Source organism: Phalacrocorax aristotelis, chromosome 1 (assembly GCF_949628215.1).
Source record: "Phalacrocorax aristotelis chromosome 1, bGulAri2.1, whole genome shotgun sequence".
Classification (NCBI taxonomy): Eukaryota; Metazoa; Chordata; class Aves; order Suliformes; family Phalacrocoracidae; genus Phalacrocorax; species Phalacrocorax aristotelis.
In genome coordinates this window covers 211963182-211982206 of record NC_134276.1, presented here as the reverse complement: position 1 = coordinate 211982206, position 19025 = coordinate 211963182, and the positions used below count along the sequence as shown (strand labels likewise).

The window sequence follows — 19025 nt, the reverse complement described above, 5'->3', positions numbered from 1 at the left end:
AAGAGGGTAAGCTTTTAGGTTTCTCACAGAAAAGTTAATATTTGCTCACATTGGTTAATCTCCAATTATTTTAAATTTAAAATTCTATCAATACTAAAATGCATTTACTTTTTTTTCTTCCTCAGATGCCATACCCAGATATAACCCCTATCCCACATAGTTTCCTCCCTAAAAAGTAATCCAAACTGGTGTACTGTCCTGATCACCACAAATTACTTCACTGGAGATTCATTACTTCCAAAAAATTTGCATACTAGTTGGACAAGATATTTTAAAAAAATATTCATCTAAGCATTCTACCTCTTGATTCATCTTTGCCGGAATCCTTGTTCTGGGAACATTTTTCGTTATCTTTAAACAAAATTGCTGGCACAAAAGCCTTTAAGTCGATGAGATTCTCATAGAAGTTTCTAGCATCTTCATCTTCCCAGATGCCTCCCTCCAGGTCATATTCACCAGGTTTTCCTGGTGTGAAAATATCAATACCAGGTCCATGTTCTGAAAATAGTGAAACCATAAGAAAGTTATTTACACAAATTTCTCACCTTCTAAAGGGAGGCACCTCTAAAGATTAAAAAAAAACTTTTAGAAACATGTTAACGTATTTATTACTACCACTTTTAACAACCCAATCTTAATATCAGATATATCAATAAGCTATCTTAAAATTGTAAATTTGGCATTGACAGAAAACAGTGTCGGAGTGAAGGTCAAATGAAATAAAATCAAGCAACACATTATGTGGTATTAGAAAGGAAACGTGTAACACTAACTGCATTAGCATAAAAAGTAATCACTTTGCGCATGATGAACTGTACTCTACTGTATTTTAAGAACAGAAGTTTAAAAAGAATAATTTTAAATTCAGAGGCATTCAAGAAATACAGCTTTTTTTTAAGCTCAAGATCACTTCAGACAAGAGGTACGGTCATGGTTTCAACAACATCTCTAAATCTAAAATTTGAGATTCATTAAGGCACTGAATAGCTCTGCCCATTAAACGCAGTACTTTGCCTCAGGAAGTCAGAGAGCCACCTAGTGACTTCTCTGGCTTAACAATATGTTCCTGCTACAACACCATGACCTGACGTATACTTCAAACTCAATTTTTAACAACATCTAATTTTAAAAGTCTAACATATACAGTTCTTTATTAAAAATGCATTATGTAAAATGGAAAGGATTAAGTTAAAAACACTTTCATTTTTCCATTTATTCCTATATTACCTGAAACAAATCTAAAGAGACATTACTTAAGTTACCATAACTACTCAGCATGCACAATAGTTACAGTTATGTGTTAGGTTTAATTACTTTAATAAAAACTTATGTATTATTCATTCACTGATATCCTTAATGGGGAAAGCCTAAATAAAAAGAAATCAATGGGAAGACCACACAGTAAGAGGGTTTGGTTAGCTTTCCCACCACGTCCAAGCAAAGTCCGGCATCCTGTTTACTTGTTTTAGAAGATAGCCTACCCTCAGGTGCTGGTTTCTCTTGGGGAAGGTCGGGCATGTTTTCATCCAAAAGGTCAGCTAGAGATTGAGAATTTGCCAACAGCTTCTGGTAGGACATTGCAAACTCCTCATATTGCTTGTGTCGATCTTCACTCAGCTCTCCCTTGGAGTGAAGAATGCGCCTACAAGAATCAAAGTTACAGTAAGACAACCTTCTTTCTTAAAACGTGTTTGAGCTATGTTGCACCACTACCAACTGCTCTATTGAGCAAAGCTAGCCTTCCCCCTGCGGGACCTGTGAGTATCCTAGTTTAGACTGCAACAGCAAAAATTTGAGCAATGCTATTTTTTCCAAGCAACCATACTGAATTACCGACTTCAGTATCATTCAGGACAGTACAGTCACAGAAGCTCTCACACTTCAATGTCCAAAGAGAAAGGCCAACTTATTTTTTGCCACAATTGTCCTGTAACAGTCCTGCACAATGAAAAGGATCTTGTAGTAAAGTAAAACATTCAACTAACATGGAAGTTGGACAAAAGTTGCTTTGGATCTGTAACAATACATTTCTATGTTGTTCAAATGATTAAATGGGCAATTGTGGCCAGGAGGCTCAAAAATTGTTCCACATTAAAACCAGCCCATTAATTTTCCAACAAACCAAGTTATTTTAAGGCTATCAGTCCAAATTAAGAGCAGTTACAGTTCTTTTTCACTTGTTTTTTGTTTACTTCTATTAAACTATCCACACTTGTTCTAAATTTTTATATTTAAAAACAAAATCTATTGTCAAAAGCAACTTGTGTTTGAAGGAGCATAATCACCACTCAGAACTGGACAGGGAAGCAGTACAACTCAATTTTCTTTCTAATCTAACGCCAATTAAGGCCTAACCCTATACCAGCTTAAAAATGGTCTCACTTGTTTTTAAGGACAATATAGTTCAAAAGTGTTACTCTTTACATCTTTTTTGATTTTGCCAGTCTTCACGATCCACTTTCAAAGTCATATAAAACTTCATGTAATCTGTTTGACAAGACTAGATCTCTACAGGAGCACGCTAAAACAGAGACTACGTAAAGCCCTGTATGCATTCTGAAAGCCAAGGCATTTTAAATTGACATCGCTTTGTAAAATCATACAGTAAATACTAGGACTGCAAGTTACCAATGTATCTTTCATTTCAGAAAGACAAATCTTTGCCTCGTTTTCAAAGGATTCCCTTTTACCGCTCACTGCATTTGGTTGCTTTGATTCACTTTAACTATGTATTTTTAAGAAATGGGAGTAATCTAGAATTACCTACTATTTCAGAAAACACCAAAAGCTGATGTTAACATTATAAAATTTTAGAAAGTAACATACGGCTTTTCTCCCCATACATGCTCATGTATTTTCTCAATTTCTAAGAGAAAAGTTGTAAAAAAAAAAATATTTTTCCTTAAGTCCCTTGAAAACTCTTGGACTAAATACATTCTTATAGCTATCAGCAAGTTACCATCCATTTAGTTCAACTTATTAGTTATAAACAACCAAAAAGTACACTTCTTGATTCTGATAAGGTGTCGTACAACTTCTAAAGTCACATACCAAAAAGGAATATAAATAACAAACCTCCTACAGAGTCCCTATACAAGCCAGTAATACAAAACATCCTGGATTTTATGCAACAATTATCAAGAACTTTCAGTAGTTTGAACCAAATATCAAGAACAAGGTAATCTCTGCTAGTACAAAGCTTGCCACAGCAGGCTGACAAAAGACTGTCAATCCTTGATTTTTGGGTTAACTCGGAATACACTGAGCAATGTTCTAGTTTGTCCCCAGCATGAGCTCCTGAGAAGTGCATCTTCCCCATCTGTGGCACAATCCACTCTGCATGAACGGTTCTTGCAAGGACAAGGCACAGTCAGTTCTTTACCAGTAAGGGACACTTCAGGCCAGCGGAGCTGTTTGGGGGCCCAACTACATGTGAGATACAAACGGGCTCAGATGAAACATGGACTTTCAAAGGGGAGCTGACAGAATGAGCTTGCCTAGCAAGTTTCCAATTTGTTTTACAGTAGTTTGAATAATGCTAGTAACATTGGCCTAACCGGCTTTAACCACTGCCAACACACCCTGCACTGAGGTGAAAGCATCAGAAGCTACAGTTTGAAATAACGTGTGAATGCCGTAATTCCTAAAGCAGGTTGCATCATTACATTATGATTAGGCTTTTATTAAGTAGTAAGTGTACAATCACATTCTTGCCAAAAGACCCAAACATTTTATGGCATAAAAATTCTAAAACAGTTTAAGGAATATAAGTTGAGGCATATCAGGCATGGCTTTTTTCAGTTCCACGTTAATCATAAAACAAAAGTCATCTTTGTACACAACACATTCACAGGGTGAGCAACAAAATCCCTATCTGCTCAGAAGCAAGACTTGACACAGATGTCTTGCTAGAGGGCAAGACGCAGTAACGCTAGAAGTTCTATTGCTTGACCCTCTTACAAAAGCTCACCTATAAAACATGTATTACCTGCTCCTGCAAAGCAGAGCAAGGAAAATTAACAAGTTAAATAACCACTAAATTTCTAAAGTGCAGTGGTTCAGTCTGGATCCAGGAAACATGTTATGTGCCAATTCATAGCCTTTCCAAGGAGACAGCTATCCATTAGGTACATATTTTAAGTTTAAAATACACCAGCAGCCTCATAAACATGAGCACTGAAGCTCTGTGCTATTATTAAAAAAAAAAAAAGAGCAAAGTGCTGCAACAACAGTACAAGAGTTTCAGTTCTCAGTTTCAGTTCCCAAAAGACAAGTGTTAACAAATTCAAGCAAGCTAAAGCATACTAAGCAAACTTTAAAAAGCGCAATTCATAACCAATTAGAAGTACAGCATACAGTACTTATCTTACTTTATTCACAAATTTCACAAAGTGCCACAAAACAAGTTCAGCAGGTCTTAAAAAAAGATCCTTAATTTAGGCAAAAAGAAGTCTCTTCCATATCCAACACTCATTCTTGAAAACTCACACTAGAAGTTGGGAATCAAGTTGTTTCCTTCCAATGACACAGCCTGCAGATTCCACCGTGCCCTCAGCTGTGTGACCCGATGACCATTGGGTTCTACTGTCAAAGCGTAACTCAAGGTAGTTTTCCTAATTATCTACTTGCAGAAACCCTTGTGTCTAATAATGCTTTAATTTTACCCATTATCCAGCAGGTAACACAACATTAAAGCCCTATTAAGGTTAGCGTATTAATTTTCAATTAACCAATCTGTACAGCTTGAGTTATTTCACAGTCATTCTCCTGACAGAGGTAAATTTAAGAGGTATTTACCTGACAAAATATCATGACCTAAACATATGTCACTGTTGCTGCACTAGAGGGAACAGTTTGTTCCCTGTTCACTTCACCAGTTCTGGAGTAACAGTCTGAATAAAAGCTGTTGCTATCAGCAAAGTGGATCAGGTTTCAAATACACAGAGGACTGTTTTTTCCAATAGGATTATTCCTTTTTTAAAACAAAACAAAGCCAAGAAAAAAACCAACAACACATCACCACAATCACTTCTCAGAAATCCACAGGTTAGGAAGATTTCTATAGTATTCACAGACTTCTTAGTGGGCAAGTTTCTGTCTTTGACCTCATGCCTTGCACATCCACAGCATGTAAATGCCATGCATCTCTCCTGTCACAGACACGTCGTAAGCGAACAAAATTAGGCAGGAAAGTTTTTCTGAAGTCCTAGATCTTTAACAAAACTCACTCCTCAACTTTTATTAAGCAGCTAAAATAAACATCTAAAAGTTCAGACAGAGATAAATAATAGAATTATCTTCATCCAGTGATAAACACATTCCCTCCCCAAAACAAAGCTTTGCACCCAAGTTCACAAGGACAATTCAGATGATAAGGTGCATAAAGAGGTCTCTAGTCTGACCTACTCAAAGCAGGCTCAACAATGAGATCAGACCAGGCTCCTCAGGGCTCTATCCAGTCATTTTTTTTATCCAGTTGTGTAAGTAAACATTAAAGTATACTTCCCTCTCCCAGTTCACTTATGTTCTTTCTTCTTCTTCATGGTTTCTTAACATTCTTCATATCTTTTAGAATTTTTTTCCCCACTTCCATTTCCTATCATACAGACTTTTCAACACTCCCACATTGAAATCCCAGCTAAAACCAATGTGCTCAGAACCATTTATAACTGTGAAAATATAAAAGTTTATATTCGTTAACTTTAAAAAAATAACATCTAAGTCAATAACACACTTTAAAGTAATAAGGTACTTGTAGAAATAACGGTAGCTCAAATGTCAGTTCATGGTCCTGCGACATACACCACTTGGCTGACCGAGACCAGCTAAGACTGCAGCACAACACCCATCACCACAATGGATCCAAGTCCAAAGCCTTGGTTTGAGAACACCAAATTTTAACGTATTCCAAGCATACATTTGGCTCTGGACTGATGTTCAGCCTTTTCGATGAAACCTGTGCCTACAACAGTAACATGTTCATTTCTACTGCCTGGAATGCTTCCAAAAGTATTTAAGAATGACAACCTTTTAAGACCAGCAGTTGGGGTTAGGCTGGCTCCAATAATGACAATTCAGGATGCTTTAAACAAAAGCAAACACTTGTTAAACAGTGTGGTCGTAGTAGAAATTAAATTATTCAGATCTTAAACATATGTATATCCATACCCTTCAATGTTAGTATTCCATATAGACATTTAAGGGGATTTGAATCACATTGTATATACCCTCCAACATTTTAATATATAAAATTTGCCCACATTGAAGCGTAAGGGATACATTGTTAATCTAACCTAAATTTTCCTCCTTACTGGTACACTAAAAAAGTAAACAAGTCAAAGCCATTGTGGCATATGCTCCATTAGATGTGTGTGGGTGGAAAGGGAGAAAGCAGATTGTGCCAGCTGGAAAAGGGCGGTACCAGCTGGGAAAGAAGCATTACTCTCAAGCTGCTAAGGGAGCGTCAAACTTAGGGAGTTACGGAGAATTAAAGCTAAAGGTTGACCTCCATTTTCTTTAGAGATATTCAAAGAGTCTGCTTGGTTTTTGCTTTTTAAGTATTCAGAGCAAATTCAGAACCTCTTTTAGATATATTGCAGAATACACTTATCTTCTACACACCACTAATAGACTTTGTTTACAAATACTGCAACAAATCTAGGCATTTCATAAATAAACTATTTTTTCTCCATAAATAAAAAGCAACATTTGAGTGTCACCTGTTTTGTCTTTCAATATTTTGAAGCTCCCTGTGGTCCCTTTTCAGGTGTTTGGTCAAAGACGTAAAGTATTCCTTCAACAAATTCTGGAAGGGCTGTTGTTTCTCTGGACTAATTATCTCACTAGGAGGAAACCTCAAGTTAAACTTCTCTGCAACAGTTTTTACTCTCCTTGGTACCAAACCAGCAATGTCATCTCCACAGTGCCGACAAAAGCTGATAACCACAGAAACATGAGTGTGGGATTCTCGATCAGCGTTAATAATATTTTTAAGCTGCTCATAGATTAAAGACAGACCTTCCTTGTCAGTGAAAATCCCGACTATTGTCAATTCTGCAATGAAACGCAGATCAGTTCTTAACTTGGTAATGTTGGGAGTCTTCTCTTCTTTCCTTGCTTCAAAATGTTTTTTCCAAGCCTGAAGAAGTGAAGGAGCAAAATCAGCATAGCGCTGGTGAAAGAGGGAACACAAATGCACAGCGCAGTTCACGTCTGATATTTTCAGTTTGGCTTCCACAATAGAAGCTACTGCTTCTGCAATGTATTTGCTTAAATTCAGGCTATTAAAGTCATGCGACAAGGAGTCCCTTTGTTGCTCTGTAATGGTTTTTAGCTTCTTAACAAAAGCTGTGTTCTTCTTCAAACTGGAATCTAGTCTGCTGAAGAAGTTTTCCTCAGGGCGATTGTCTGGTGCATTCTGGTTTTTGCTGCGAAGCTCTTTTCTTGCCTGATGGCGCTCCCAAGCCTCCTGGTGGAGCTGATGTGCTTCCTCTTTTTCTCTAAGAGAAATAAAAATTAGTCATTTTCATTACAGAACCTTACTTTCAGGTTAACAGTTGAAAGGGAAAAAAGTCACAGTTGGAAACCCTCCAGTAGTTCTAAACACAATTTCCCCTTACTACTCTATTTTTTAATATTTAACAAGTTAATCCTAGAAAGCTAAAGTATCTGCTTCATAAACTACTGTTCCATTTTTTTGCTGAAAAGGCAAGCACTACTTGTTACAAAATTAAATTTCTCAAATATTTCTATGCAGAACATGTTAACCCAACAGACATAGAAAATATAAACATAAAACTTCATTTACTCCAGACAGAGATTAAGTTCTTACAGAAGAGGACAACAACCTTTCAACAGGTTACTGTGTTACCCAGGTAAGGGAAATCTTATTCCCAGACTACTGATATTACACAGAAAAATGTACATAGGTGAAGTATAACTGTCCCAGCTAGACTTCAGCTATGGCATTGCCCCAGTCTTAGAAAGTGACATATTTCAAACACAAGAATGTCTGGAACCTTGGCTTTATTGGTCTAAAGATGCTATCTGCAACACTGTAGTACCTTTTGATAACATACTAAGAAACAGTGGCTTTGTAATACCACATATTAAACTGCCAGGTTACATTCTGTGGTTGCCGTCCAGGTATAAACTGTCTATGACTGATTAAAAGTAAGTACAGCCATCCTGCACAGTACATTCACTCCTATTATGGTATGCGGACCTGTTTGAGCCTCTATTCCCAATTTTATTACACCAACACTTCTCGATCTTAACAGAACTGTGCTTCTTTATTCAAGCATATTTGTGCATTACTTGGTCATCCCACGGAGAACACTATCAAAAACCCATATTAGAGACTAAAGAGGTTAGAGGTAAAAACTCAAAACTACACAGAAGTCATAAAGCACACTCAGCTAGCCATGTAAAACTTACAAGACTACATACAACTTATAATAAGTAACTCAAACAGTTCGCCTTTTGTAATTCTGCCCACCACCCCAACTGCAGCACTACAGCATTTGGCACAGTTAAACCATTAAGCGACAACTTACTTCAGTTGAGCAGCTGCTTCTTCTTGTTTCTTTTTCTCTTCCTCCTCTTGTTTCTTTTTCTCCTCTTCTTCAAGCTTCTTTTTTTCTTCCTCTTCTTTCTTCTTTTGCTCTTCTTCTGCCTTTACTTTATCCTCTTCTTTTTTCTTCCGCTCCTTGTCTTCTTTTTTTCTTTTATCCTCTTCCAGTTTTTTCTTTTTATCTTCAGGAACCTTTAAAGTCTCTCTCTTCATGCCAACCTTGACATCCTCTTTCGGCTTCTCCCTGGTGCTCACAGGTCGCCTTTCACTAAATTCCTTTTCTTTATTATTTAACTGAGATTCTTTTTCTTCCATATTTGCTGGCTTTTTGCGCTCAGCTGGCATTGTGTTACCCAGGCAAGCCTGCAGAATCACAGGAAAATATGTACTTTTAACTTCTTGATATATTAAGGTCACTTGCACAGCACACCCACGCTCAGTTAAGAACTAAGTAAGGTAACTCACGAATGCCTGACTCATTAGAACAAAATACAGGTTTAAGGTAAGTTTTCTTGACCTACGATATGGACCTAACAACAGGTAAAAACTAATCATTTTGTTATAGTGTTATACTGCAAAGTCGTCTTCAGCACGAATTGTGAAGTAGAAGCATTTGAAGTTTCTGCAACCTGAGGAACCCAAGATCTTGGAACATAAACAGAAGTCCTTCTGCCAAAAAATCCAAGACCAATGAAAGCAAAGTACCCCCACCTTAAAAATGAATAAAAATACTTCGGCATGCACCTGCGCCTCACTTCCACCTAAGAATACTCTCCCTTCCACTACCTCTACTTCGGATCATAGTATAATGCAGGTTAGACAGGACCTCAAGGGGTTCAACCTCCTGCTAAAGCAGGGTCAACTGTGAGGTCAGACAAGACTCCTCAAAGCTCCAGTCTTGAAAACTGCCAAGGAAGCAGACTGCACCATCTCTCCAGCCAACCTGCTCCAATGCCTGACTGTCCTTGTTGTGAAAAGGCATCATCTTGTCCCCTCTTTCCTCACCCCACCAAAGGTTCCCCCAGTCATCTCAAGCAACTCTTCTGTATAGCACAAGTACCAGCTGGAAAAGCACACTGTGCTAATATGCATACACAGACCTCCCTGCCACCAGAACAAATAGAAATGAGAGTGGAAAGGCTACAATTATCAGGAGTTATCAAAGGCTACAATCTGTACCTCTTTCTACTCAACCAATGTTTTTCTAAGGACTTGTAGGAGCTTTAGCATCTTTGGAGTTTCTAGCCCTCTGAGCTTTAGTTTCATTTGGCTGAGGATTCCAAAGATAACAAATATTGAATAAAACCCGACAGAATTACAGAATAATTTAGATCGGAAGGAAACTGTGGAGGTCACCTAGTTTACTCCCTCACTTAAAGCAGGTCAAATCAGATCAGGGACTTAGCTAGCTAAGTTTTGAGTATCTCCAAGGTCCCCTCTGGGACCCTGTTCCAGTACCTGAAAAACTTTAATTTGCTATGCGCCATCTTGTCTCCATTTCTTCTTATCATATCCCCGTAGAGCTTTGAGAAGAACCCAGCTCTATCTTCTCTATACTCTCCCATTAGGTTGGTGTAGACACTAATCGGACTTCCCCTTCTTTTCGTACAGATGAGAAAACCCAGTTCTCTCAGTTTCTCTTCAGATATCATGTCCTCCAGCCTCCTAATAATCTTTGTGGCCCTCCAGTGGACTTGCTCCAGCACGTCAATGCCTTTCTTGGAACAGAGAATCCACAACTGGATGTGGTGTCCAGATGTGGTCTCGTAACCACTTGTAAGAGGGTCCTCAACCTGCTGGGTAACACTTGTTACTACAGTCTAGAATGCAGCTGGCCTTACCACAAGGGCATTCTGCTGACTCATGCCCAGGTACAGATAGGGCCAGACAGGACTGGAAGAGGCAATTAGAACCACCTAAGCCTTATTTACTGCAGCCTAAATTAATTTCTTAAAACAAAAAGTATTTTTCACATATTCACATGCTTCAAATTAAATTCATATAGAGGCAGGGCTGATGGGACACAACTGAATGTAACATCTCCTGAAGAACCATCGCTTGGTTTTTATTAGTAACACCAGTTTGATGCCCAGTTACTACCCCTACTTTTGCCTATGCCAGATTCACATATTTCCTGCATCTACTCAACAAAACAGATGAGACACTCGCGTTCCAATCTAATGTAGAGTGCTTTTAGTATAATTTTTAAGTATTTTGAAAGATATTTATAAATAGGACATCACACTAAAGAAAATCTCTGTTTCTAACTAAGTATGCCACATTCCCTCCCCCATCTCCCAAACAATAAGACAACAGATTCATATACGGACTATCTCATATGGAACGTTGCATTGCAATTTTTAAGATGCTTGTCCACGTCTTCTGAAGAAAAAATTGTTCACAAAACTTCACAGTATATTTGGATATGGGAAGAGACAATTTAACGAATTGGGAACCTATTCAGGTCTTGGCGTATTTAACAGCCATTGGCAACAGCACCAATGCAGAAATGTTTCTGACACTGATTTACAGAAGCGAGACCAATCAAATCAGTGTTGCTTAAACATGTACTAGCAAATTTGGCTCCCTAATACATGTCTACAACTAAAAGGTTTCAAAGCTCAGCATCTCATAACTACCTGGATTTCAAAAACACTTACCTACATAATCTTAAAACAATATTAAATCAGTATTTAACCAAGGAAAAAAATTAACAAACCCCAAACAACTAAGCAGCCCCACCAAACCCCTTCATATTAAAGGTCTGAACTAATTTTTCCATCTCTGTAGGCCAGTTAAGTGGGACCCGTTCCTCACGTATCCACCTGGGAGATGCAAATCCTCTACATGTTCTGTTTCCAATTCAACAATAACAGTTCATTAATCTTTCCTCACTACAAATCCACATTGGGAATTCCATCAGTTTGAGACAGCTAAACGATATCTCCCACCATTTTTGGCAAAAGGGGTTTGAAACAGAAGCTTTTAGCATATAAACATCACCGTAATACCTTACTAGTAAGATTAGGTCCTTTAGGACATTGCATGAGACTCTCCAACAACTTTATTAAAATGCTTTTCATCAAGAAGTCTATTAAACAAAAAAAATGAGAGTAACACATTCGTTCTAAAAAAGGCATTAGATTCTGAAAGATTGGGAGCTAAGTTTAAAAAGAAAACATTTGGGGGAAAAAAGGGTTGTTTTATTAAAGAAATGCTGGAATGCCACAATTCCAATACTCTAGTTTTTCTCTTTGTCCCCCACCTGTTGTTAGCAGGACAATTCAAATACAATTGGGGGGAAAAAAACCCAAACAAAATATCCAGCTACACCTGTAACTTTAAACAACATGGTCACTTTCCAAAATCATCACACTACTCAAACTCTGATTCATTTTAGGAACTCAGAATTCTGTTTAAAAGATATCTGTTTGTATAAAAACAAAATAGAGAAGATGGGATCAAAAGAAAAGGGATGGACATTAGTCGGGTACACTGGGATTTCGACCACAAGGCAATATTATCCGCTTTTTCCCCATGAAAAACTGTTGACCAAAATAAACCCAACGATCTAGTTTATAATAGATTTCTGTCCTGTATCACACAATATGTATGTTACAATACTCCTCCCTACCTGCTACATATACAGCTCCTTATCTCACAAACCTTCTCGTAGTGCCGTCTTGCTTATGTCTACCAACCACCGATGGCAGGAGGCAGGCGGCGCGGCTGCTGCCCCAAGCGCGGATTCACCGGTCAGCACAGGAGCGCCAGCTGACAGCAAGGATGTCCTTTTAGACACTGTTACTTTTCCTCAATTGCCAGTTATCACAAGATCTGTAAAAAGTTTATACCTTCAAAACATCTGCCTCATTTGACTGAAACTGGCAGAAAGATTCAAAAGTTGTGGGATGCAAAGAAAAATGGAAACAGAGAGGCAGCAGGATTGCCTGGGTCTCACTTCTATTGGAGATAGGACTAAGATACACAGTTTGGTTCACATTAAGGGAACAGTAAGGAAACATTAAGAGAAACTTAATCATTATGAGAACTCCTATTTAATACCTAATGTTTATGTGAATCTCCTGATGAAAAGGCAAGATAACGACATGAACTTCATAAGCCAGTAGATAGGAAGAACTGGCACTTACAGCTGAAGATTAGAAAGGATAGAGAAGACAGATACAAGTGCTCCATACGCTTTTGGACCCTTGACAGTCCATTTCTGCAGTGACATTTAGATGCTTTAACACTCTATCTTCTTAGTTTTATCACATACAGATGCTGTTTTTCCAGAGAAAATGACTTCTCTTAATTTTTCACTATTTTTTTCAGAGTTTGAAAAACTGACGTGGTTGAGTTCATGATGATCTAGGCTCAGAAACTTGAGAAATAGGTTTGAAAGTCACAGGCAACATTTAAGAGAAAGCATCCATGTACTTACTCACAAGCAAACCAAAGAGTCATAAAAGGTATTCAGCACCATTAATCTAGTCACCATTCAGAAGAAATAGATAAAACATCAACACCTTGGTCTGGTCTGATATGACTGAATCCTCTCAAATCAATAAAAACAGCCGACTGTCACAGACTGCGGTACCATGAACCAGAATATCAATCCTTGCAAATACAAGTATGGGGGAAGAAATACAGCTTTATTAAACTAAGAATATTGAGATTTTCCACATTTTTTTACTGCTACCAGAAATTAAATTGATCACATAAACAATCCTTTATGCAGCTACTCTATTACAAAAGAGATAAGGAAGATAAAGACTGTAGGCAAGACCTGCTGAAAAACCTCAAAGAGCAACAAAACTTCTTCACCGTTACAAATCGCACCACTAGAAAATTAAAAGTTTCAAGAATTGAAATGCAATTAAGGTTTCCCTTAAAGTAAGGGAAAGAACATGAGAAAAAGACCCCGGTCAATCAGAAGAAAACAAACTAAGCCATAAGTTTTGAAAGATGAGACGCAGAGGAAGTCAGGAAATTAGAACGCAGGGAAACAAGCCCCCCCTGCACACGGGCAGGGAAGGCAGGCCTGCCCAACCGGCCGGGCACTTTTACTTTCGATTCCATTAGTCTCGGACAAAGTGTTTTGCTGTCAGATGTGAGGGAACGCGCTTTCCACTGGGGAGAAAAGAGGCCTACATACAAGTCACTGAACAGATAGGGAGCCAGAGCGCTCCTGGCTGGCAGCCCTCCCGGGCCCCCAGATGCCGACCCACGTCCGCAGGCTCCCCGGCAGCCCAGCCCCTCCTCGGGCTCTGCTCTCCCCGCTCGCCGAAGAACAACCGCCACCTGCTCCGCTCCCCGCCACCGCCGCCCTGCGGCCGCCCTTCCCTCCCCTCAGCCCCGCGGAGCCGCCTCACGGCCCCCGCCTCCCCGGGCCCTCTCTCCGCACACACGGCAGCGCCGCGCCGCGCCGCCCCTCCCTCCCTCCCGAGGCGGCCGGTGCTCCCCCCCCTCCGTGCCCGGTACCTCCGCTCGGCGCGGACACGGACATGGGCCCGGGCCCGGCCCCGCCGGCTCCACCGCCCCCTCCCCGCTGCGCGAGGCCCCCTCGCTCTGCTCCCCTCGCGACGCCCGCCGCGCTCCCTACCGGGGCGCCCGCCGCGCTGCCTGACCGACAGCGCAGCACAGCACAGCCCAGACTGAGCCCGCCACACCCGCCCCGCGACGCCCAGCCTCGTAAAGGGAGGGCGACAGTTCCTAGCCGCACCGTCGCCGCTGCCCTGGACGGCCGAGCGAGGGGCCCTTACCGACGGGCGGGGGTCAGGCAGCGCGACAGGCAGTCCCGGGCGGGGTCCTGCCGGCGGGCGGCCCTGCTCGGGTTACCGGGCGGCCGCGGAGGCGGAAGTCCCGGGAGGCGGGGGGGCTGTTGGTGACGCCGTTCCTCACGGCGGCGGGCGGGGAAGGATGGGACATAAACGGCGCTTCCGTGGTGTCCCCAGCGCACGATTCGCCTTGTTGCCCCCCCGTGACGTCACTGTCGTGACGGTCTTGGGTCATGAGTCGTCACGTCGCGTCGCGCTAGTCGCCACGCTAAAGGCGGCCGTTCCGGGGGGAGAGCGCGGCAGCTGTACCGCACGGGTGGGCATCCGCGCGACGCTGTCTGATCCGTTCAGCTGTCACCATGATAAAACACTGGGAATAACAGTGGTGTAATATCAAGTTATGACATCATTGATGATTTAAAGGATGTCATCTGTTGTGTTTTGTAGTCTAAATGTCTAAATCTGGTATCTCCACTTCGCCCTCCTGCCTTGTCAGAATTCTTGTCTAGACATCCGAAGGCATTTGACAACGGTAAATTTAGGTGCACGAATCTTCCCAGTTTATTTGAAATGCTCATGGCCTGCGCATCGGTATGGCCTGCCCAGAAGCTGGAGGCGATGATCCCTGCGGGTCCCTTCCAATTCAGGACATTCTTAAGATTCTATCATCTGGGCATGGTGTCATTGGGCAACTCTAAAGTGACCCGAGCTGGAAAAGCTGGCAAAATCCAGAACTTCAGAGTGTGAATCTGGTATTTATTTTACATTTAGAATCCAGATTCTGACAGAAGCTTTTTCTTAGTTACAGGGAAGTGTTGACACCCCCCCCCCGGACTTACAACAAGCACACGCACATACGTGACCGTGACAGCAGGCACAGGCCTGGATGTGCATAATGGGATTATTCAGCTGTTAAAGCCACCTTTTATTCAGGGGCAAGAGTCAGCCCAAATATAAGACTCTGTTTACTGATGCACAGTTTTAGGTATCCTCTGCCAACTGGTACAGGAATGGACAGGTTTTTTTCCCATGAAAGAGCTCTCCTCCTGTTTGTTAACTTCATTGCTCGTTTTGCAGACGCATCTAAAAATCTCTTTCTGGAAAAGTTTGAAAGGACAAAGTCACGCTTGTTATTTACACAGATCACTCAAGTGCCCTGGCTACACAAAGACTGCATTTACTTGCCAGGATATCCTGAGTTACGAGGTTGATTAAACTGATTCACCAGAATGAAGATCGGTGTGCTTACCAGGGAAAAAAAAAGGGATTAAATGAGGAGGTAAGCTCCATATTCGTGTTGGCGCTTTATTTCCCGAAGGCACCAATCCTGCAGCCTGTCAGTGGGTGCTTTGTATTATTCTGTTTTGGGCTGGATTGAAAAAGCAGACTCGGTGTTACATTAGGCTTAAGGATCAGTTTTGGTGGCATTACATCAAGAAATGTTGGCTTATTGTCTTCTGAAGAACGATATCGCTGCCATTTTAACACAAATAAAATACACTTTTGCTACAGCTTTGAAGGGAAACAAAAGCTCCTTCTCTATTTATATCACATTCTCCCACAGCTACGACGATGTTGGAACTGTCTCTTGTAAAGACCGTGCAAGTAAATCTTGGTTTATGTTTGGTAGCTCGGAAAGCTTTTCCTCATAAAGTACCCATTTCATTTGTGTACATACTGATCAAGTTTTTATACTAACATACCAAAAATAAAACCAAGCAGGTCTCATTTCCTGAGTCTCAGATATAAACCATGTCTTCCAATTTTTTTTTAATTCCTGAAGATCTTCTTCCCAATTTTTTCAGTATGTTTCCTCAATTACTGGCACCAAACATACACACAGTAGTCAGAGAGTAATCACAGTTCTGCCAAATACTGGCCTAATGTAGAATCTGTAGGTGTACTCAGTATTCCCTTGTAGCCAAATCCAGAAAATGATCCTTTTTGCCAACTGAGCCGGTATTCACATAACTTTTTCAGACCCATCTGTTTTATTCCCAAAATATTTAGATTTTTAGATTATTCATAGTCACTTTCCTGGAAAGAAGCTACATTTTAGTGCATGTACTTTTCAAGGTGTACAAGCTTGTGCCTCATCCTGTTAAAATCACAGAATCACAGCATGGTAGGGGTTGGAAGGGACCTCTGGAGACCCTCTCGTTCCCACCCCTCTGCTTGAGCAGGCACACCCAGAGCAGGGGGCACAGGACCACGCCCAGGTAGGGTTTGAACGTCTCCAGGGAAGGGACTCCACTGCCTCTCTGGGCAGCCTGTGCCACTGCTCTGGCACCCGCACAGGGAAAGGGTTTGTCTTCATATTGAGGTGGAACTTCCTGTGTTCCAGCTTGTGCCCGTTGCCCCTTGGCCTGTTGTTGGGCACCACTGAAAAGAGTCTGGTCCCGTCCTCTTGACACCCACCCTTCAGATATTTATAAGCATTGATGAGATCCCCCCTCAGTCTTCTCTTCTCCAGGCTGAACAAACCCAGGTCTCTCAGCCTTTCCTCATAAGGGAGATGCTCCAGTCCCCTTATCATCCTGGTAGCTCTCTGCTGGACTTGCTCAAGCACTTCCACATCCGTCTTAAACTGAGGAGCCCAGAACTGGACTCAGCACTGCAGATGTGCCCTCACTAGGGCAGAGCAGAGGGGGAGGATAACCTCCCTGACCTGCTGGCCATACTCCTGTTAATGCAGCCCAGGATACCCTTGGCCTTCTTGGCCACAAGGGCACAGTGCTGCCCACCAGCACTCCCAGGGCCTTCTCAACAAAGCCGCTTTCCAGTACTTCAGCCCCCAGCCTGTACTGGTGCATGGGGTTGTTCCTCCCCAGGGGCAGGACCTTGCACTTGCTCTTGTTGAATTTCATGAGGTTCCCCTGGGCCCAGCTCTCCAGCCTGTCCAGGCCTTGTTGGATGGCAGCACAGCCTTCTGGTGTATCAGCCGCTCCTCCCAGCTTGGTATCATCAGCAAACTTGCTGAGGTCACGCTCTGTCCTTTTGTCCAGGTCATTGATGAACATGTTGAAGAAGGCTGGCCCCAGCACAGACCCCTGGGGAACACCGCTAGTTACGGGCCTCCAACCAGACTCTGCCCCATTGATCACAACCCTCTGAGCTCTGCCGTTCAGCCATTTTCGTCCACCTCACTGTCCTCTCATCTAACCCACACTTTCTGAGCTTACCTATGAGGACGTTATGGGAGACAGTGTCAAAAGCCTTGCTGAAGTCAAGGTAAACAACACTCACTGCTCTCCCTTCATTGACCCAGCCAGTCACACCATCATAGAAGGCTCTCAGGTTGGTTAACTATGATCTCCCCTCGATGAATCCACACTGAGTACTTCTGATTAGCCTTGTAATAAATCACATTTGTTTATGTCCAGCCCATCTTGACACTCAGATCCAAGATAACCTCTCTTCACCACATACCACCAGCTGACAAACTTCACCAGGACTTATTTGTGGGCAGTTTTTTCAGGTTGATACAACTACTAAAGTGGCAAGGACTACAGTCCCTTTAGAAATGCTCCCAGCTGATGATGATTTTTTTTTTTAAATATTGCAAGTTCAGATCTGTGAGGTAGTCAGCCGTATACTCTTTAGTATATACAACCTTGATTTTCAAGCATTTCTAGTTCGCTTAGCCAGAACATCAGGTAGTACAGAATCGACGTCCCACAGGGGTCTTCTCTAGGACAGGCTCACTGTGCCAGGAGACTCAGGCCAGGAGAGTCCCCTTGCAAAGCCAGAGCATATGCCCTTAGCAGCGGTGTTTCTGCTGGCATAGGTATCACTTTCTCACATTTAGATATGAAACAAAGTCAACAAAACCTTTTATTGACCTAGATATAGTACAGCAAGGCTTTTGCCACATGTAATCGTGTGCTAGGCAAGATGATTACGCTGGCAAAGGTCTGCAAAGTACTTTAAATCTTTATTAACTGAATTTTGAATCACAGAAAAAAAACCAACAAGTTTACTTGATGAGTTATATATTCCATAAACCCATGCTTAGACTTGATTAAACCCATAAGTGAACCTGTGTATACAAATATTCCATTACTTTGCCAAGATCCACACTGTGTGACCAAACCACCTCATTTAGTCCTTTTTAACTTCGGAAGATTTTTGATGTTCAAACTTAAAGGTCTTTTCCAACCTAAATGATTCTATAATTCTATTCCTATCAGAGCTAACTGGGAAATATTAAACTAACGCTCTATCTGCTTTAAAGCAAAACCACATTGATATCTGTTATTTGACTGATATTTGCATAAGAACTGTGGAAAAGTATTTCATCATCAGGTGATCTGCCTGCAACATTTGTCTTTTTCCCCAAGCACAGGGTAGAAATATTTAACTCTGTCAACCTATCCTGCCTCTTTACTGTCAACTCCGCAAAATCATGTAATATTGCAACATTATTTTCAAGGTTCCTTTGTTCTAATATACATTGAAAAAATAAATATTCAAAGCCACATTCCTGCTATGCTTTACTCTGTTGGCCACACGTCAACTGTCCTACTACAGCTGTATCCTTTTGCCTTCTCTGCAGCTTTAAAGGTCATGCACTTTTATTTTTCTACCAAATTGGCTGCTATAAATCTGCATAAGACCAACCATACAGACCTCAAGGAACACAAGTGGCCCCTCTCCAAGAACTACGAATATCA

General features: G+C 41.3%; 1 protein-coding gene across 4 annotated transcripts in view; it reads right to left on the bottom strand.

Annotated features, from left to right (window-relative positions):
• UPF2 (UPF2 regulator of nonsense mediated mRNA decay) overlaps positions 1-14566 on the bottom strand; it is a 72558-nt gene extending 57992 nt beyond the window's left edge. Inside the window, exons 1-5 of one of the 4 annotated variants that reach the window (XM_075081606.1) lie at positions 14338-14566; positions 8556-8935; positions 6720-7499; positions 1482-1642; positions 301-498 (exon numbers count right to left, since the gene is read on the bottom strand). In XM_075081606.1, coding sequence (XP_074937707.1) covers positions 301-498; positions 1482-1642; positions 6720-7499; positions 8556-8917 — 1501 coding nt within the window. In that variant the 5' untranslated portion in view covers positions 8918-8935; positions 14338-14566. Of the gene's footprint in view, positions 1-300; positions 499-1481; positions 1643-6719; positions 7500-8555; positions 8936-12206; positions 13933-14056; positions 14207-14337 lie in introns of those variants that run through there. The other 3 variants (XM_075081605.1, XM_075081607.1, XM_075081608.1) reach the window with 3 other exon arrangements.
• Positions 14567-19025: the final 4459 nt, after the last annotated feature.